The sequence below is a fragment of the Myotis nattereri genome (assembly GCF_964212035.1).
Source record: "Myotis nattereri genome assembly, chromosome: 3".
NCBI classification, from domain to species: Eukaryota; Metazoa; Chordata; class Mammalia; order Chiroptera; family Vespertilionidae; genus Myotis; species Myotis nattereri.
Window position 1 is genome coordinate 161,802,799 of NC_138077.1, and position 22,336 is coordinate 161,825,134.

Consider the following 22,336-nt stretch of genomic DNA (forward strand, 5'->3'; position numbering starts at 1 on the left):
GAATATGAAAGAGAATCTAATAAAAAGGGAAAGTCAAAGGAAGCTCCCAAGATTTTATGTTGAGGTGACTATAGGCATTCTATATTTGTGGGTTAGAGTGAAGTGGGGAAGGGAGGTGTACAAATCTATATATATAAAAGCCAAGCAACTGAACAGTGGAACAACCAGAACTATCAGAAAGACTGGTGGCTATAATGTACACTAAGGCAGCCAACAGGCCCAATTGGGGGCGGGGCTGGCCAGTCAACTGCCCATGGCCCCTCCCCCTGCCAGCCTCATTCCTGACCGCCCTCCCCCCGACCCCAATCACTGAAGTGTGACCTTCAGTGACTCTAAGTAAGTAAATGCTCCCCAGCCTTCATAGACCAGGAACCTGGATGATGAGTGATCAGGAGGAAAACTGCTCATGGTCTGGAACATCAGTCAGGTGTCCAGGAGAGGTGCCCAGCACAACCACCATCTCCTGAATTCTCTCTCCACTGCTTCCTACCAAAGAGGGCAGCCACATCACACCATGACCTCTCTTTAGAGGGTTTGTCAGCAGGGAGCTAAACTGCATTACCTGCCTAGGGAGAGGCTTAGAAACAGAAGCTGTAAGTGTCCCTGACTCTAATGCGCCTTTGAAGCTTCAACTCATCCAAAAGCCAACAGCAAATGTGTATACACCCTGCAAAGATTTTTGACGCTAATAACTCCTCCCGGCCGGCCCCACCCTGATTGGGGGCAGGCCAGCTGGACCCCACCAGTGCACGAATTCGTGCACCGTGCCTCTAGTGCATATATAATTGGGGTCCTATTCTTGTTGTAGTTTGGAAAAATAAATATAAGGTAGTAATGGTACTTCTGTAGTTTAACTTTGAAAATACTTTTATGTCAGGGTAGCTCAATCTGAATAAAGTTTTAATAGTTTCCTGATAAATTTGAGTGTGAGTAGCTTTAAAAAAAATTGGACTTTGATTTGGAGGGAGGGAGGGGAAGAGGCTTAGGGGCATATTTCTCTACAAGTTATCCTTTCTGGGACCCAGTGGGATGCAACCCATTTTTAGTTTGGAACAATGGTTCTCAGTGCTTGCTATGAAAGTATAAATGAATCTACCCAAGGAAATGGCACAGCAATGACAAGCCTCTAGCCAGAATATGATTCAGTAAGATTTCAACCAGGTGCTGGTGTCACTCAAATTGCCTCAATAGCTGTCTTGAGAGACTTAAAAATTTAGCCAAATTAAATCCTTGCTTTTTAAAAATAACTCAGTTCTTGCAGAACATATAGGGTTGTTACAGATGCCCTGAAATCAAAAGAAAGGAACAGTGATAAGATGCTACAAATTCTAAAAACTTGAATTAAGCTTTTGCTATGTTCCTGACTCACAAATGCGCCTAAGCTATATTTTATATTTTGTTCAAATACAGTTTTCTAAGTAGTATTTTTTTCTGGAAGGAATGTCTGTAGAAAGGAGGAGAAACAGATGAATTAATAGAGAAAATGGCAGGTAATTGTCGTTATCTGAAAACACACACCTATTTTTAAAAGGAAATTTTAAAAATAACAAAGGGAATCAAATCATAAGAAGAACAAATTAAAAAATACGTTAGTCTATCTAGAAAAACTTGCCTGCTTTTTGAGACTCTTGAATTTTTTAATTTATAATTTCACTCTGTTCAACATTTTTCTTTGCTTAAATAAATAAAATAAAATAAAATAAAATAAAATAAAATAAAATAAAATAAAATAAAATAAACCAGCCTGGCCTTGGGGTATGGTCTGCTATTTTTCTAAAGTGTTGTACCAGAAGAGAAAATCAGACTTGAATATATTATCCCCCTGGGTCCCAGAATAGAATCTCAAACACCTCAAGGTGTGAATTATTGAGAGATGCTGTTCCACCGTTGTGAGAGACTGCTGGGAGGAACGAGTGTATGGGCACCCAGTCCCTGGTGCTGTAGTGCATCCTTGGTCCCAAAACGAAATAGAAATGTAGTATAAAACCGCATAGAGAGCCATTACTTCAACTGATGCCCATTCCTCAGTGCCAGTAGCTGGGGAGTATGGGTTTTACTTTTCAAAAATTTCCTTTAGAGCTCTGCTGCTTTCCTTGTGTTCTATCTTTTGAAGTTGGCAGTTTCTTTTATTTAACCTCCCTAGTATATATGTTTATTTCTCCCTGTGCTTAATTCATAACATTACACATATATAACATTATACTACTATGTAACACTAGGTCATTATAAGTATGCATTACAGATAATATTACATATTATTTAAATATACAGATATCAACATATAGCTATATATCCTGGCTGGTGCTTCTGATCTCCTCCCTTTCTCCCTCTTCCTGGTAGCTATGATTACACACAAGGGCTTTGACAACTTGAAGACTTCTAATTAAAGCACTGAAGTGTTCCAGTTTCCTCTCCTTTAGTCCCTCACCTGCAGGCATTTCTTATTAAGTGTCGTGCTATTTAACAACTTCTCTGACAGAATGAGAACCTGATCTTGAGTAGGATGTGTCAGAACACATTTGAACAGTGAGAGATATTCTTCTCATCCCAATGCAGACATTTGCTTCCTTTTCCTTTTTATTGAATTTGTTGGGGTGATACTGCTTAACAAAATTATACAAGTTTCAGGTGCACAAGTCTACAACACATCATTGGTACTCTGTATTGTGTGTTCACCGCCTCAAGTCAAGTCTCCGTCTATCACCATTTTATCCCTCCATATCCTCTTCCACCTCCCACCATCTCCCTTCCCCTTACCAAACCTGTGTTATCTGTGCCCCTGATTTTTTTCTCTTTTCCTTTGTCCCTCCACCAACCCCTCATTCTAGATCCTCCCAACAGCTGTCAGCCTGCTATCTATGGGTCTGTCTCTATTTTGCTTGTTAGTTCATTTTGTTCATTAGATTCCACATATGAGTGAAATAATATGGTACTTGTCTTTCTCTGATTGGCTTATTACACTTCACCCAATGCTCTCCAGATCCATCCATGCTGTACCAAAGGGTAAGATTTCTTTTTTTAATGGCAGAGTAGTATTCTATTGTATAATAGTGTATTCTACTGTGTAGTAGTATTCCACAGTTTTTATTCTTCTACTTGGGCTGCTTCCAAATCTTGGCTTATGAAAAGAACAGATTTTTACGTTCACCAGTTGTTAACTAAAGAAAATCAGAACTCTGTTTTCTTCTTGGGTTGGATTTAAACAAATGATAGTTTGTGTCATGGGTAACTTTCTCTATTGCGAGGTAGGAGGGATGTGTGTGGAGTTTTAGATATGTCTAATTTGAATCTTTAAAGAAAACTATAATCATATTAACATAAAGACTGAATGAAAAAGTTTTGGCATTAGAGACCCTGGTATTTGCCTGCCTCTGTAGCTACCTCTCTCTCTTGGACCTTAAGTAAGTCAACTCACGTTACTACCACAAACAACCTGATGGTATTCTTAGAAAATTTACGATGAAAGCAGTAAATGTATACAGGGTTTTATCAATGTAAGGTATTACTGTATATGTTACTGCACAATTATTATTCATTATTATTACTGTACAAACAGTGTGTAACTTCCACCTGCCTGTGCTAAATGATTAGGGCATATCCATTTGCCCTGAAGATTAAGTTTTCGTTATGAAAATTCTCATGGGCAACTTTTAATCCTGTCAAATGGGTTGATTTTTTTTCTTTGCTAATAGATTTTTCATTGTTTCAAATAGAGAATGGTTGTATTATTTCTCACTTTCAAGATATAGTTTTTACCTTCCAGACCACTCAGAAGCTGAACAAGCTATAATATTGGCAATAGGAAATACTTTAGTTGAAAACCTTGACTATGCCTGCTGGAAGTTGGCTTGACTTGTGATCCCTAGCAAATCACTGCATCTCTGAGCCACATTTTCTCTAAACCTAATTTGATGATATCTAGCCTATAGGATAGCTGAGAAAATTATAGTTTTGATCATTAGAAAGTTACAACTCTACTTCCCTTAGAAACTTTATGTAGCTAGTCCTTTCTTTAATTAATATTACCTTTAAAATATGTCTATAGAAAGAAAATAAAGGGAGGAATGGAAATAGTTGAAATATATATATATATATATATATATATATATATATATTTCAACTATTTCCATTCCTCCCTTTATTTTCTTTCTATATATATATACACCATGTGTTGGGGAGGCATGAAGATGAAAATCATAAAATTAAATAGTGTAAATTACAATTTCAAATAAAAACATTATTACTCAGTGTTGGTGTACTCTCATCCCTAAAAACATTTTACAAATAAAAACCAAGAAAGAATAAATACTAAGAATTCTGGGGGAGTTTCTTTCATCATGGAATTATGACCCCTTTCTTGCTGCTGTTGTCTTTAATTGCAGAAAACACGTGATCCATCTTTTAGAATTATTGGATATCAAATGGCATATCATTATATTTTGTACAGTAAATAAGAAGTCATCTTGGATCCCTTTTAATTCTAATTTTTTTTGTCTTTAGGGGTTGTACAGATGTTCTGTGCTGCATGGTCTTCATACTGTTCATTACTGGCTACATTATTTTAGGACTTATAGGTGAGTAAATACAGGTATAAAAGATATTAAACATTTGTTAATGGAATAACTAAGTCAGTGTCACACTTTTAACATTAATCAATTTCTTCCCAAAGCATTTATTATTGATTGTTGACTTTTCACCAGGACTCACTGGGTAGCAGATGTAATGAAAAATAAACACAAAGTAGTTTATTACAAGGAAAACTCAAATTAGTTAAATAAATCCTATATAATAAAAGCCTAGTATGCAAATTGTCCCCTCAACCGGGAATTGTCCGGGAGATTGACCAGGGGGCGGGGCCGGCTGGGGGAAGGGAGGGAGGCTCCAGCCAGTGGTGGCAGCCGCTAGGGGCCCTACCAGTGCACAAATTTTGTGCACTGGGCCTCCAGTACAATTACAAAGAAGGAAGGAAAAGCTTATGGTTTCTTTTTAATCATTTTTACTTTTGAAATTCTATTAAGCAGCTTATTATGTTCATGTTGCTATTTACTAAGAAGAACTAGGGCCTAGATAGTTTAGATAATATATAAACTTTTTTATAAGAAAATTAAAAAGAAGGGGCATTTTTTAAGGATTTCCAAAATATAAGAGAATATGCATAGGTTATATGCAAGTATTACCCCATTTGATATATGGCACTTGAGCATCATTGAATTTTGGTAAGCATAGGGGCCCAGCAAGCAATCCCTGTGGATATGGAGAGAAGACTGTGTATTATGATAATAGTAATAAAAAGGGGAGTTTGAAATGTAAAAAGAAATTGATAAAGATATTTAATGTAATTTCAGTCTTCTTTTAAAGAGGGTTATTTTGTGATATGGTGAAATCTAAATGCCATGTAGGGGAATAAAAAAGAAAAAAATATTTCATCTGATAATGCATAACATGTAAGAAGTCTTATTATTCTTGCCTACCAGAAAGAGATATCCTGTTGTTTCTTATTAGGTTAAAAATTTTTCTATGAAAGTAAAAATAAAGAGGAAAAATACAGAGTTTCTTTATTTGGATTTTTAAAACCCTACCAAAGGGACTAGTATGAATATTTTCTGTAAAAAGGTTTTGCAATTGCCTGTGAATTTATCACATTTTCTCCCAGAGACTCTAAGTCCTTTATATGTTGATCTAGGAAACTTTAACATATTATTAATAGGATGGGAGCTATAAAAGTCAGATAACAGTATACATATAATAGTGTAATCATATTCTAGTGTCAGTAACTAGTGCCTGGACTTAATGTGGAATGTATTAGCAGAAAGAAGGCCGGGCCTGCCTAGGGAACAATGGAAAATACTCTTTCCTGCTTTTCAGTTTTATCTTCCAATAAGAGACATTTTTGAGAAAAGCAATTGAAAGTAATTTCCAGAAGATCATCTCAATAATACCATGCAAAAACTATTTAGATTTGGAGAATTCAAAAGTAAGGCAGGAATATAAGGAGAAAAAGAAGACTAAAGGAGAAAAAGAAGACTAAAGGAGCATAAATCACAAAACTAATATACTCTAAGCCTTTAGAAGATTTCTTTGGTATTTCTTTAACCATTTTAAAGTCTAAACATCAATGTAGCTGTAGCACAATATATCATCCATAAATTTAATGTTATAATAAAATTAATTTTCTTATTCTACAACTAAAGGGATGTTAGCTTCTCTAACTTTGGGACACATCTTGTTTGTGTAATTTATTTTGTTTTTACTTTTTGTCATAGAATTGAAATTCATTGCATAAGAGTAGATTTGAAGTCAAGCAGATGTAGGGTTTCCTCCATTTATTTGGTAGAACTGGACTAGTGTCTTAACCTAAGTTTTCTTATCTGTAAAATATAGAAACACTATCTACTTTGCAGGGCTATTGTGAGAACTAAATGAAATAATATTCAGCTACACCAATAATGCTACATAACAGTACTAGACAGTAGTTCGTTTCCTACTATGTGGTTCTGAATTTTAATAAACTGCCTTAAAATGTAATTTACTCTATTATTTCTATATGGCAACCCATAATTTTGGTTATTATAGTTTGAATGCATACGGGAACTTCATAAGGATCTTATACTGTGCCCAGAATCTTTTTATTAGGAGGCCTTAAGGCTCTCCTCCATGTCTCAGAGACACTCTGTTATCATCCACAGAGAAATTCCTTTCTTCCTTACCTGGGGCTGGGAAAGCCACTGCCGCTCGCTGTCCTGTGGAGACAGGAGAGGGAAGCACTGGGAGTGCTACCATTATTCCCCCTGGAGCGTGATAAGAAATTCGCCTTTTTCTTTAAGAACTCCTTATCAGTTTGTAAATGCCTTAATCCACATGAAATTAGAGGATAAACGTTCCTCATGCAAAACTGGATTAATTTAGTGATTCTCCCAAATTAATCCTGAGGCCACTGATCAAAATGAATGGCTCACCAAATTTACTAAATATATATGCTGTCTTTACCTGAACTATTATAATAGCTTTACTAGTTTGTTTCTAAGATAAATTTAACTCTTTGGTTATATCTAATATTGGGCTGAAAGAAGAATGAAGGAAAACAATTGGTCGAGTTCCCAGGAATATGAAGAATTTTTTCACATAAAGGAACATGTACCTTTTCCTGAGGAAAGATGATGCTAAGACCGTGTCACTGATAGTATATAGTTTGGCATCTTTAGCTATTTTGTTGGATCAGGACCTTTTTTAGGCCTGTCTTTCATCCATGTTTTGCAATTGGAGAGCTGTGTTTCTCACAAATTCTGTGGAAAAACTGATTTTTGCCCTTATGTGGAATATGGCCAGCTAGCATGCAACAAAGGCACTTGACATTTGACTGATGAAAAGCAGAACCTCTATTCAAGTGGGGAAGTGGAGTGTGAGTAGAAGGTAATCAAATCTCCTTGAAAGATCAAACTAACATTTATGATAATAGCCCTCTTTTGTCCTACTTCACTGATGGTTGCTATTCAATTATTTGCTAACTAGAAAAAAAGAATAGGAATATTTCTTATGCAAATTGTTCCTTGCTGTCCTTGTGCTAACATTATATATGCAATAATAGCACAATTTTAACAGTCAATAATTTTTTTTTCTTTTCAAATGGATTTCCAATTGAATGAGTTATTTCCTTGTTGCATTTAATGAGAAAGCACTTGGAGGGTCTAAAGTTTGTTTTGTTTTTAATTTTTCCTAGGAATAATTATTGCTCTTAGTTGAGACAATAGGAAGTTAACAAAAAAAAGTAAATTAATGCAAACTAGATTAGAACTCTGTCATCATGCCAAGAGCAGCCCAAGCCACATGGAGAAGCCACCTGTAGGGGTCGTGGTCAGCAGGCTCAATGGCTCCAAGGGATAACTGCCATCAGCCCCGCACGGCTTTCAGGTGATTGAAGCCCCAGTCAACATCTGACTGCATGAGAGACCCCAGGGGCCCGGCGGAGGCTTCCCCAAATGTGCGACTCCCCAAATCATGAGCAAAATAAAATTGTTGATTGGGTGTGATGGGTGCAGCAAGAATAGATAAGCAGAACAACATTTAGTACCTGCGTAATAAGACCTAAAACATGGATATGGTTTTGAAATCAGGTTCAGAAGCCAAATGGATTGTGAGGAGACTGTCATGAGAGTTTAAAGGAAAGTGAGGAAAACAACTGGAAACAGAAGGGAACGGAACCTTATTATATACTGGTGAAATATTTGGCACACTGTTGCCAATGGCAGTATGGGAATAGGAAGTGTGCCCAATGGGTTCAGTGATCTATCTAAATAGATCAATCATCCTTAGGAGAGGAACCAATCCATAGGAGCCTCATCTACACCTAGACCTGACTTAGGTGAGGTGATGAGATCCAGACCTTGAGCCTGGCTCCACTGAGCTCCCAGGCATAATTACTTTTATGGGAACAATAAATATAATGAAAAATCATGAAAAATTCATGAAAAAATCATTATATTTATAGGTAATGAGAACTAGTGTTAATGTCCTTTTGCTTTCTTTACAAGTATATAATTGTTTTCAAATTAAAATACATATTTACGCTTCTTTTTGGCTTAGAAGTCTTCATTTTAAAAAGCAAGCACTTCGTTTTGACTGTTTTTTGAACATATTTCTTTGTGTTGAGTGAGATTTTTACTGTTGTATTTTGCTGAATACATGAATTCCAGATGATTTCAAGTGGAATATTGCTAGCTTGAGAGTGACTGATTTGTGCTCAAGGACACGACCCCAAACTCACCATTGGGCGGAAGAGGCCACCTGTGAAATGATAAACAACATTTCTTATCCAGGCAACCGGATACAGGGTTGCTTCCAAAAATGCTCCCACAGCATCAGTGTCATCAGCACAGATTTCCAAATTCGGTATCATGTGTCCTATTATCTGCTTCATTGCATTTGTAAATTGCTTGTGTTAAAAAGCCATAAGCACAATTTGGCGGGCCTGTTCCTCACATTTTAAAACAGTTAAAATGTACCTTTAAGGGATACAAAATAATGATTTGAAAGCCAACATTCCCGGACGAACACGTGGTTTGGGAATGCTTTAGCTGCCCCAAACAGATTTGCAGTTAATTTTTAAGTGTCAGTGCAAGCAGTTGGCCTACTCCCATTTTCTCCTCGACAGAGGGCTCTTTAACTGCTGCCACTTCTGACTCAACCTCAGAGCACAACAGGAACATGCTTTGCAAATGTTTGAAAATGAAAGATGATTCCAGATAATTATACTTGCCCCTGGCACTTGAGTAACATACATTTCCTTAGTGTGAGTGAAAGGACAATTTGCCTGAATGAAGTTTTTACCCATCTCTCACCAATCTTTTCTTATCTGCGATGAATTACCCAAATAGGAGTGTTTTACAAATAATTTATCTTTCCTCCTCCCTTCCCTTCCCTTCCCTTCCCTTCCCTTCCCTTCCCTTCCCTTCCCTTCCCTTCCCTTCCCTTCCCTTCCCTTCCCTTCCCTTCCCTTCCCTTCCCTTCCCTTCCCTTCCCTTCTCTTCTCTTCTCTTCTCTTCTCTCTCTCTCTCTCTCTCTCTCTCTCTCTCTCTCTCTCTCTCTCTCTTTCTCCCACACACACATATCCTCTTCACTTAAAGTGTTCTTTTAAAGTTATTCTTAAAACTTAGGAAGTTAAGGGGATAAGATGATCAGTCCTGATTGGTACTGACTGCTGTGTAACTTTGTCACTTGGTTTACTCACCAATAACCAGGCAGTTTCATTCTAGAGGCTGTGCTCATACCACCGTGCAACCCTGCCTTGTATTTACTAAAGAAGATACATGGGGATTCTTTAAATAATGAAGGTCACTGAGAGGGAAGGGGCTGACCAGAACCCCATGATATGCTGGGTTTCTGGTCAGCCACAGCATATCATGTGCTAATGTTTTTTTCTTCCTCCTTCCACTCCCCCATCCCCAATTACACAGAGTTGGCTTAAAACAGCAAGTGTCAGAAAACAGCATTAGTGGGATAAGTGAAAAGCAGGTTTTCTTTCTTCCTTTTTTGTTTTCCAAGAGGAAGGGAGAGAGAAACATCAAAGTGAGAGCATAACATGAATCAGCTGCCTTCCGCATGCCCCCTACTGGGATTGAGCCCGTTACCCTGGTATGTGACCTGACTGGAAATAGAACCGCCAACCTTTTGGTGCATGAGAGGATGCCCAACCAACTGAGCCACACCAGCCAGGGCAAAAGCAGGTGTTCTTTTGCAGGCAAATATCACAATCTGATAGCTGCAGTTTGTATGTGTCATTGTTTACATTCAGTGATTGCTTGAAAAATTTGCTTCTATTATGTACCCACTAAAGAGAGAAACACATTCTTTATGATAATCCACAACTACTAATACAGGTTTGGTTTTTTCCTCAGTTAGTGCTTATATATAGAGTAAATGAAATTATGTCAGATAGTATCTCCTCTGGGCTTTTTCTGGCAAGGAAGGTCTCAAAGGATTTCATGGGTCTTTTGAAAAAGATATGTTTACTATAGTAGATATTACTAATGAATATTAAGTGTAACATTTTCAGATATAAGAAATTAAATCCATTTTTTTTTGGAATGATGAGAGCTCTTCCTTTAAGCAAGGGGGTGTTGCCACTTCTGGAGCTACCATACAATTAAGCAAATAAACACTGAGATGAGTGACACTGGGTGTGTGATGACCTTGAGGTTTTCAAGGATAATTTGAATAGGAAAAGGACCTACCTAACAAAACCTTTTTGGTGGATTGCAGGGTTGGCACTGACAACAACATTATGCTAAAACAATCTTCCTGTTGGTCATTATAGAAAATAACCTAAAATACTGCCTCTCTGTGCACCAGCCTGTGTATGCACCATACTGGTTTCCTGTCTGTCCCCAGCACCCATCACCCCCACCCCTCACAAAGCCTTTGTCCATGTGTCCTTCTCATGGAAGCTTCTTTGAGCCTCCATTCATTTTTCCTGCATTAGTTCTTCAGAGACATCATCTCTGACCTCCTTCACTTGGTCATTTCCCTCTAAGAGTTTTTGTGCCATGTATTGCTCCTTATAGTGTTTGTCAGAATTGTAATTTCACATTTGTTTGTGCAATTAATTCATTAAGATTAATTTCCCCTAAAAGACTGTAGGCTCTGGGAGAGCAAAGACCTTTATATACCCAGCATCTAGCAAGATCCTGGCATATAGTAAGCACTCAAACAATATTTGTAGAATGTATGAAGAAAAGGATGAACACATTTCTGTCCTTATTATTTCCAATTATGTCTTAACTTCTAAAAAAAAACAACCCTATCTTGTAATGTGAATAAAAACCTTGAACAGGTTGTTAATAGTAATAGACTAATATCTAATTAGAATAGCTGGAAAAAGAAGTATATCAAAGTAATCAGCATGGAGTCAGCTTGCTAATAAAAGAACAAAGATGTAAAAAGCCTAATTTAGTTTCTTGGTTTATCTGATTGTCCATTCCTTTTAAATTCTATGTGTGGTTTTTAAAATTTGTTTAAAAATGCTTTGTCCCATCTTTTGCCTCCTACTCTGACCGCTCCTATTTCACAGACTCCAAAATTAGAATGCACATCTTTCTCCTTTTTTTTTCTGTCCCCTCTGGTAGTAAATTCTGACAAAAGAGAATATGAAAACCTTATTATCTCTTGTTATTTTTTGTTTGTTTGTTTGTTTGTGTGCTTTTCATAAAGTCCTGTATGTCTCGCTGAATATATCTAACATGCTACCCTTGAAGAGGCTGGTCACTTGTTCAGAATATAGGCTGGTATTTTTCATTACCTTCCCCCCATCTCACTCTACCCCACTCTTTACCCTGCTCTGTCCCTTGACAAACTGGCATAGACTTTATAAGGATTACACCAACAGGTCCTCTTGTCCTGTGGCTTCTGTTTGGTTTGGTTGGTGAGAAGTGCTGACAATAGGTTGGCGGGTAGGAGAATGAGTTTGTGGAATTTGTTCCTCTGGCTCTCTTGCTGGGATGTCTTTCTACCTAAGGCTCCAACCCCTCAGTCAGTCAGCTCTTTCTACTTGGCTTCTCTCTGGACACAGATAACTCCTTCCACCCTGAGCCTGAAAACAGCACCCTACTGTTGCTAGCCTCTGTACCAACTCTTCTTTGTTTCTCAAAACTCTACCCATCTTGCTGTAAATATTTATTTATGAAACTCTCTTTAATTAATCTGTGTGAGTACAACATGTGTGTCCTGCTCTGACCCTGTTGTATTCTGGAAAATAGCAACCCCACCTTGAAAGGCATTGCTTCCTAAGGAGTGCATTAATCAGATCTTCATATGGAATCCTACAGTTCCATAGGCTGGCTGCTTCGGGGTGATCAGATTCAGTGTGACCCTCTACTGCTGACAGTGTGTCACATAAGCAATGGTAGGGGCCAGGTCAGCTTTTGTGAATAAATGTCCATGCTAACAAAACTCAGTCATAGCCTTCAACCCTGTTGTCATGATTACTTTTTCACAAAATCATTGAACAAGTACTTTTCCAACTGATTAGTAAAGGATACCTCTATAGAAGGATCTTTACTAAGCCACCATGTAGACATGAATATTTTCATATTCTGAATTCATTTTGAGGTTGGTCCTTCTAGTTATTTATCAAACTCCCTTGCCATTCATTGTCTAATATTTTTATTTTCCAGTCTATGATATTTTGGTCAAACAATTGGCCTCTGTCTATGAATAGATCATAGGCAGGTCATTTCTTCTCCCAGTAAAAGTAGGTAACTAGAAAAATGTTCCAAGTGCTGTGCCAACAGATCTTCCCTAGACACCTATAAATCTGGTTTAATTTTATTCCTTCCCAGTCAACTGCTCATAGCGACCTTTCCATGCACCATAGGTATGTGCTGAAGCAGTGCCCCAGGAGTCAATACACTATTATTGTGAGCAATCTGTGAATGAAATTGTCTTCTGCCTTTATGACCTTCACAAGCATTGAATGAATATACCACTTCAGCTCCCCAATACTGTTGTGCCACTGGGCATGGCCAACTTTAGGATTGATGGATCAGATAACATCCGGTTCATCCGGGGCTTCTTATGTCATTGAGTGGTCATTCAGGGTCCAGGAGCTACTTCGCAAAATAATTTATTTGCTGAAAGAACATGAATTTTCTCCAAAACCCTAGGGACCTCCAACTGTGATTCCCTAATAGGCATTTACCACAGGCCCCGTACAGCATTCTGCTCTCTGATAGAGATTTTAAGCACCATTGAGTCCATTTTGCCATATAGAGCTAGTGGCAGAACTGCTTGTACAGTTTTATCTGAAAAGCATTTTATTTCTCTGGGTCATACTCAAATCTGGGAGGCAATAAGTGTTGTTCTTCTCTCTTAATAGCAGCAGATGCAAGGTGCAGAGCTTACCATTTACTTTGGAGGAGATATTGTGACTGGGCTCCTCAGGTCTTCATTGGAAGACCACTGTATTTTCATGAGATATATTTTTCATCCATGGCATACATGGTTTCCTAAGGTATCAAGATTTCATGCTATTTAATACTCTCCAGATCTTATCTGCATCAATGTGAAGAATCTCTGGTATCCTGTGGAGTAAGTATATTATCAAACTTTACAGACTAAATTATGGCAACGAGCTAGGAAGTCATACAGTGTTGAGGGCAGATAGTGACGATGCAGTACTCTCCCTGCCAGGTGAAAGCAGGTGCTCCTGGTATTTTCTATTTATCAGGAATGGCAAAGCTTTTGTTAGGAAAACTGTTGCATCCAAGGTGGCAGAGTCTACTTTTATTTGTTTTAGTACAGAGACTATAACTTAAAAAGCATCTAAAATTAAGGTCATGGCTTGGTTGAGTTTAAGAAAATGTGATATCATTCTTCAGAAACCATCTTCCCTCTGCACTGACCAATCAGCGTGATAATAGTTCCCTTAGGGAGAATGTGTTAATTATGAAACAATTATTATAATAAATATGAATGTTTTTCTCTATATCCTCAGTCTTTGTGTGTCTATCACAGGTAAGGCCTAATAAATGAGTGACTCAATGAATAGGAAGATGATGATAATTCAGTATGAGTGATGAGGAGCTTGACCATATTCTAGACTGGCACTTTAAGATAACACTGTCATGTTAACTTTCTTTTCAGAATTAAAGTAAATAGATATCAGATACTGTATAATTGGTTGGGCCCTAAGGAGTAGTTTAAATGTTATGATACTGTTAATCACCTTATTTGTGGAGAAATATTCTAGAGCAGATTTGTCCATGAGAAGCATAATGTGCATCACGTGTAAGCTGAATTTCTAGTAGCTCTATGTAAAGAAATGTTTTAAATATAAAATTAATTTTAATAATATATTTTATTAACTACAAATATTATTATTTTAAATGTAATCAGTACAAATTATTGATATTTATATTTATTTTTTGTTCACACACTTTAAAATCTGATGTGCACTTTGCAGTTATAGCAGATCTCAGTTCAGATGAGCCACACATCAGTGCTCAGTAGACACAGGTGGCTAGTAGCTATCTTAATGGACAGCACAATTCTAGAAGTTCCATGAATAGAGAAATTCCAAGAAAAGGAGTAAAATGTGAGAGGTCTCTTAGTTTAATGTAAAAAGCCCCTTCGTTTATTAATGGACACAATAACTGTTGCTGCACATCTCTTTTTTCCTTTTTTTTTCTGTCATATTCTTCCAGTAGAGGTGGGTGAGATATATGCTTGGCAGAGCAGATGAAGGAAACAAAATACCCTTGACTGAGGTGACTTGGTTGTACTGGCCCTTGCAGCTCCAAAGCAGACCATCTGCAGCACGACTTCTGTGCCAGAGGCTGCATGGAGAGAGGTGTAGCAGCAGCTATTCCACACAGCCACCTGCCACACTTCCAAACCACAAAATCAACAAAGAGCATTCCTCCCCTGACACTTCCATCTTTGCCCGAGGCATCATATCCTTCCCAATCACTCTTCCTCCCCAGCCAAGTACAAAGCTCTTTTCAAATGACAGAGGCTCCAAAAGTACCTGTGTCATCTCCTTTCCTACCATCTGTGCCAACATACTGCTGACCCTCACATAGCTGCTCTCCTTGTTGTCCCACTGTGAACAAGCTTTTTGCTAGTCTATCCTTTAGCAGCAGCATTACAGCTACTAGAGTCTAGTAGTGGTTAAAGCGTGGGCCTGGGAGAGCAACACACCTAACTTCAAGCCCTGTTTATGCCTCTTGAAAGCTGTGCAATCTTGAGAAGTAAATAAAACTCTGAACTACAGTTGCCTATAAAGTTAGTTATCTACTTCATAGGATTATTGTGAGACTAATATAGAGTTACTGTGAGACTTAACTGAAACAATGGGTACAATGCGTTTAGCATAGTATCTGGCACATAGTGAGCAATTAATTAATCGGAAACTCGCATTTTTAGACTATTTCCTCAATCTAACATTCTTCCCTACTCCTGGCCACCTGTCTAAATCCTGGTAATTTTTCTGTATTTCTCAGGTTCCACTTCTTCTCTAAGCCTTCTACAAACGATTCTTTCCTTTTAATGTGTTTCTTGAGAACTCTGACATAAACAATGCTGGGATTAACCTCTAGTACAGGGTACATACCTGTCATGTCTAATTCTTTGATTGAGGAGGAAAAGAACACACACACGTGCGCGCGCGCGCACACACACACACACACAGTATATATGTAGTAGAAGCTGCCGACACCCCACTCCTCATCCCCTTGGCCCTTCTGAGTTGGCTTGCAGCCCACTGGTTCCTCGGAAGGTCCCCAGCAGGCGGGAGACAGTGCTGCCCACAACACCATCCCACTTGTTAGCGTGCCCTTCACTGCTTTGCCTCCTTCCCTGGATCACTTTTCTCACAGCCATTTACGCTTCCTGGAATCACTTCTCAAATTAACTATTTGCATCAAAGTTCTCATCTCAATGTTTGGTTTTGGTGAAACCCAGATAAGACAGGAACTAACATGACCGACTTCACACTCTATGTCAGGCATTCTGCTTTCACCATCTTTCATATTCTCCACATTATTATGAAGCTGGGTATTCTTATACCCATTTTATGGTTACAAATTAGAAAACCAAGACTCAAAGCAATTAAGTGACTTGTTCAGGGTCATAAATATATTAATTAGCATATCCAAATGCTTCTTTAGGTGCCCATCTCCAAATTAATAATAGTATGGAAAAGAAATAAAACATTTCAGGATAAAGTTAAACATATTATAGAAAATAAAGTCAGGTAAAAATTAGATCTTATTCCTCAGTTTAGCTAAAGTGTGACAAACTAAGATTTAAAACTAAATTTAATGAAATCATGTCTGGAGACATAGATGTTGAACGCTTAGATGCCATTTAAATGCCTTATTTATAGTCCACTTTCTTTATTCTGGGAAATAAAAGTGGGAAGATATGGCAGTGGAGTGATGCCCAAATGAGTCAGATTTTATAAGAAGCTATTAGAAGATGAAATTGATTTGACCTCTAGAACATTTGAGAAAGAATTAGACAAAGGGGACTTTCCTGGGTATTTAGAGACTAAAAGGAAAGGCTTAGATGGATGAGAAAAATTGAGAAACATTTCTCTACCATATTAAAATTCTCATTCAGAATTGATTTCTTTAATCTTTCTAAGTCACATTGTCCATGTATATAAGGCTTATTGAATTATAACATCAACTGTCAAACCCAGTGAATGTGGGTAAGGAGATAGCTGGGAAAATGTTAAGGGAAGCAAAGGACAAAGAGATATGTTGTCCATATAGAGACAAGTATTAGCTGACCAATGCATTTCCTAGAGTTTTAAAATCTGTATTAGTCAAATTGGAGAAGTTAGAAATAATCAGTTAGAATTAGGGAATATTACCCAATTTAGTTAATGCATGTTATTTTCTGTGGTTCTGTAGTCTAGCTGTCAAGTAAAGTTTGTACTTTGGAAAATCAGATTGATGAGTTTGTATGAGATAGAGCCAGGGTCTTCAGAGAAAATAGAACTGAGTCTTCAGTTTTCATGAAGTTTTAGAACACTTGATATTTATAGTAAGCCTTGAGATTATCAGACAGGGTACAGTAAATATTATGTACTAGAGGCCCAGTGCACAAATTCATGCACAGGAGGGAGGTAGAGAGGGGAGAGGGGTCTTTCAGCCTGGCCTGCACCCTCTCACAATCCGGGACTCCTTAGGGGATGTCTGTCTAAACCGGCAGTTGGACATCCTTCTGGCAATCCGAGACCGCTGGCTCCTAACTGCTCGCCTGTCTGCCTGATGCCCCTAACCACTCTGCCTGCCTGCCTGATTGACTCTAACCACTCACCTGCCTGCCTGATCACCCCTAACTGCTCGCCTGCTTGCCTGATCACCCTAGCCATCTCTGCCTCAGCCCCCACCACCATAGCTTCGTCTGGAAGGACGTTCAGAATGACATTCAGAAGGTTGTTTGGCTGTCCAGTCTAATTAGCATATTATGCTTTTATTATTATAGATTGCCTGTGAAGTTGCTACTGTTTGCCTTTTTTAATGTCACATGAAATCATAAAAAAACCTCATCAGTTTGAATTGGGCATTATAGTTTCCTTCCTTTAAATTTTTAAGTGTTTCCACTTATGCATAACCCAAAAGAATGACATCACATTATTTACTGTAAATTTATTAGCTCTGCTATGAAGTCATTTAGTTTTGAGCTCTCGAAAAAAAATGACTTCAAGCTTTTGTAGTGTGCCTCTAATTCACATTTTAATAAATGTCATTTTCTAAGTGCATTACCTCATGCTTTGGCTTCAATCCAGAGGAATACCGAGAGAATAAGAGAAATGTGCTTTCTGACTGGTTCATCCATATTTTATTTTACTTTTCATTAAGAAATTACTCTTTGAAGGAAATCAATAATCTTCTCTGACTGAGGGGAGAGGTTAGAATGTTGCAGTGGTGCATTCTAATTTCTCACGTACACTGCTTTCAGCCAGCTGTTGCTGATAGAGTGCTTGTCCTTTCTTGTTCCTGCAGCCTGGGTACATGGCGACCCCAGAAGAGTGGCTTACCCTACAGACAGCAAGGGCCACTTTTGTGGCCAGAAGGGCACCCCCAATGAGTAAGTATGGCCACCTTTGCTTTGTCTGATTTTACTGTTTAAGCTACAACCTGGAAACCACGTTTGCATTCATCTTACTGGACTTCTTGGCAAGATTGAAATTCAAAAGGAAGGCCTTCCCTCCACGTTTTCCTGAAACAGTTTATAAGCAGTTGTAGAGTTTCATACTATATGACGTAAGACAAGATGTCACTATTATACAGCATTTTGTTAGATTGCATGAAGATGTTGCTTAATGAAAATATAATGGTAATGGATGAGTTGGACCAGTGATTTCATCAGAAGCCATATTTTAAAGTGCCCCATGAAATGGCTTTTGGAAGGCTGAGTTCTGAGTAGCTGTTAAAAAGCTAGAGATTAAAAAGCTGTTGTTAGATTTGTGTTTGCTGTAATTAAATCACTCTGATAAATCACTCCCCCTCTCAAGTGAGGAGCCCACCCAGAAAGTCCTCTATGTGTGGTAGACTTTTCAAGGCAATGACCTTAAGTAGCAGAAATAAGCAAGGACCAAGGTTCCATCAAATTCCTTTCCAGTATTAATTGAAACAGAAAAAGTTTTTTCTTTCATTTCTTTACTTTAAGAAAGCAAAACAAAAACATAAATCTCACACTTTAAGAAAATTTTGCCTTCTTTCCCACTAGTAATTGGAGTTGTTACTATATCTGGTTCTTTATAACCAATTCAGTTTCTATAAAAGCTGGTACTGAATGGATAAAAGCCAAAGCAACAACAGTCCCTGTCCCCCTGCCACCACCAACAGCAAATAAGGCTCAGAACGCTTTGGTGAGTTTCCCACCCACAACTGTGGAGCTTATTATTTGAGATACACAGATTTTAAAAATAGATTCAGGAAGGTGTTAACAAAATTCATAGAGTAGAATTTTTATAGACAACCAAGAGAACCTAAAATTTGGGTGGGAAGGAGACCCTCAATCATGTCAAGTTGAGTTTATAGTGGACAAATTGACTCCAACAAAAGGTCTTCGTTGCCTATTAGAGACAACTAGACTGAACTCTGATCTAGGGTGGTAATTCTTATTTTAACCTCAGCAACTAAAAACATCCTAGGCAATGACAACAAACACTTCACCCTATGAAGGACAAATAGAGCACCAGAAGGTAAAAGTAATAAAAATCTTTAAGTCTCTAGTTCTGTAAAATAGGCAATTTTTAAAGGTCTCCTGTAGTGATAAAATTATTTGCCCATATACATGTGATTTTATTTCTGGGCTCTCAATTCTGTTCAATTGGTCTGTGTGTCTCTTTCTCCACCAGTACTATACTGTTTTGATTATTGTAGCTCTATAGTATAATTTGAAGTCAGGTGGTGTGATACCTCCAGTTTTTTTTTTCAGTATTTCTATGGCCATTCAGGGTCTTTTGTGGTTCCATACAAATCTGGTGATTTTTGTGTTCTATTTCTTTAAAAAATGACATTGGTTAAGACCTGGGGTGGGGGCTGGATCGAGAGGGTAAGGGTGGGGGAAAGGAGGCCATCTGTAATACTGTTAACAATTAAAAAAATATACAGGGTGTTTCAAAAAATGTATACAGACTTTAACAGCTAAAGCTCAATTTTGAAAATGAAACGTATTTTAATATACACTGCCTTTATAATTCCAAATGTATCTACATTTTTTGGGACACCCTATATATAAAAAACATTCTCATCACAATAAAAAATTCTAACTATGTGAAGTGATAAATGTTAACTAAACTTCTAGTAATTACTAGGTCCCTGGTGCATGAAATTTGAGCATGGGGGAGGGTGTCCCTCAGCCTGGCCTGCATCCTCTCCAATCTTGGACCCCTCAGGGGATGTCCAACTGCCGGCAGTTGGACATCCCTCTCGCAATTCTAGGACTGCTGGCTCCTAACCACTCACCTGCCTGCCTGCCTGATCTGCTTGCCGGATTGATCAACCCCAACTGCCCACCCCTGCCGGACTGATCAACCCCAACTGCCCCTCTCCCCGTTGACCTGATTGCCTCCAACTGCCCCTCCCCCCCCCTCCCGCCGGCTTGCTCTCCCCCAACTGTCCCCCCTGCTGGCCTGCTCCCCACCAAATGCTCCCTGCTGGCCTGCTTGCCCCCACCTGCCCCCCCTGCCAGCCTGCTTGCTCCCAACTGCCCCTCTCCACTGGCATGCTTTCTCCTAACTGCCCCTCTGCCAGCCTGCTCACCCCCAACTGCCCCCGCCCCTCCGGCCTGATTGCCCCTAACTGCCTCTGCCTTGGCCCTGCCCCCATGACTTTGTCCAGAAGGTATCACAGTCTAATTAGCATATTTCTCTTTTATTAGTATAGACTAGAAGCCCGGTGCACAAATATTTGTGCACTCGGGGGGCTCCCTCAGCCCGGCCTGTGCCCTCTTGCAGTCTGGGACCCTTTGGGGGATGTCCCTCTGGCAGCCCAGGAGCCCTCGGGGGATGTCCACTTGCCAGCGGGGAGCAGGCCTAAGCTGCAGTCGGACATTCTTAGCACTGCTGAGGAGGCAGGAGAGGCTCCTGCCACCACCCTGTGCTTGCAGCCATCAGTGTGGCTTGTGGCTGAGCAGAGCTCCTCTTGTGGGAGCGCACTGACCACCAGGGGGCAGCTCCTGCATTGAGCGTCTGCCCCCTGGTGGTCAGTGTGTGTCATAGTGACCAGTCATTCCCAGTCATTCTGCTGCTAGGGTCAATTTGCATATTACCCTTTTATTATATAGGATAGAGGCCTGATGCACAGGTTGGGGCCGGCTGGTTTTCCCTGAAGGGTGTCCTGGATCAGGGTGGGGGTCCCGCTGGGGTGCTTGGCCAGCCTGGTGAGGGGCTGAGGTCCGTCTTCAGGCTGGCCACACCCCCTTCATGGTGGGGGTCCCCACTGGGGGGCATGGCCAGCCTGGGCAAGGGGCTAAGGGCTGTTTGGGGGCAGTTTGCAGGCCGGCCAAGCCCCAGGCTTTGTCTGGAAGAATGTCCAGAAGGTTTTCGGAAGATCTCCTGGTCTAATTAGCATATTACTCTTTTATTAGTATAGATTTGTACATATCCTATCTAATAAAAGAGAAACATGGTAATTGGCGTACGACCGCTACGCTTCCCATTGGCTAATCAGGGCGATATGCAAATTAACTGTCAGCTAAGATGGCGGCCAGCAGCCAGGCAGCTTGAAACTAACATGAGGCTTGCTTGCTTCAGTGACGGAGGAAACCAACATTCCCTGCCTGCCTTGCAGGCCTCTGAGCCTGCAGTTTGAAACAATTTAACAAATATAGAAGCTAAAAAAAACCCCAGAAACCAGCTTTCAGCGAGCTGCGATCTCAGAGCTGGAGTCAGAGCTGGAGTTATACATTGTTTCAAACCGAAACAAACCAGATACCTACTTTCAGCAGCGGAGGCATAAGAGCTGGAGCCTCAGAGCTAAAGCTGGCCCAGAATTAAAAAAAGAAAAAAGAAAAAAAGGAGCAGTTGGGAGCTTCCGTCACCCGCCAGCTTGAAAACAGCCCTCAGCCCCTCACCCAGACTGGCCAGGCACCCCAGTGGGGACCCCCACCCTGAAGGGTGTGTGACCAGCTGCAAACAGCCATCATCCCCTCACCCAGGCTCGCCAGGCACCCCAGTGGGGACCCCCACCCTGATCCGGGACACCCTTCAGGGCAAACCAGCCAGCCCCACCCATGCACCAGGCCTCTACCCTATATAGTAAAAGGGTAATATGCCTCCCAGCACCGGGATCAGTGGAGCCGCGAGGCCTCCCGGCACCAGGATCAGCGTGACAGGGGGCAGCGCCCAAACCCCCTGATCGCCCTGCAGCTCTGTGTGTGACAGGGGGCAGGGCCACAACCTCCCTATCCGCCCTGCTCTGTTTGTGACAGGGGAAGGCGCCCCAACCTCCTGATCAGCCCTGCTCTGTGCCTGATATGGGGGAGCTCCCCAACCTCTGATCGCCCTGCGGCTCTGTGTGTGACAGGGTGCGGCGCCCCAACCCCCTGATCAGCCCTGCTCTGTGTGTGACAGAGTGCGGCACCCCAACCTGCGCCCCCCCCCCCCACGGGCCCTACTCTGTGTGTGATGGGGTAGAGCCATAACCTCCCCATCGGCCCTGCCCTGAGTGTGACAGTGGCGGTGTCCCAACCCCCTGATCCGCCCTGCTCTGTGTGTGACAGGGGGGAGCTCCCCAACCCCCTGATCAACCCTGCTCCGTGCATGACAGGGTAAGGAGCCCCAACCCCCCTGATGGGCCCTGCTCTGTGTGTGACAGGGGGCAGC

At 40.2% G+C, this 22,336-nt stretch overlaps 1 protein-coding gene across 1 annotated transcript in view; it reads left to right on the plus strand.

The window, feature by feature from the left end:
- Positions 1–22,336, plus strand: part of SLC44A5 (solute carrier family 44 member 5) — a gene marked incomplete at its 3' end in the record, with an annotated part of 308,159 nt that overhangs the window by 216,548 nt on the left and 69,275 nt on the right. Inside the window, exons 4-5 of the mRNA XM_081087251.1 lie at positions 4,501–4,574; positions 18,006–18,090. Of these exons, the coding sequence (XP_080943377.1) occupies positions 4,501–4,574; positions 18,006–18,090 (159 nt within the window). The remainder of the gene's footprint in view (positions 1–4,500; positions 4,575–18,005; positions 18,091–22,336) is intronic.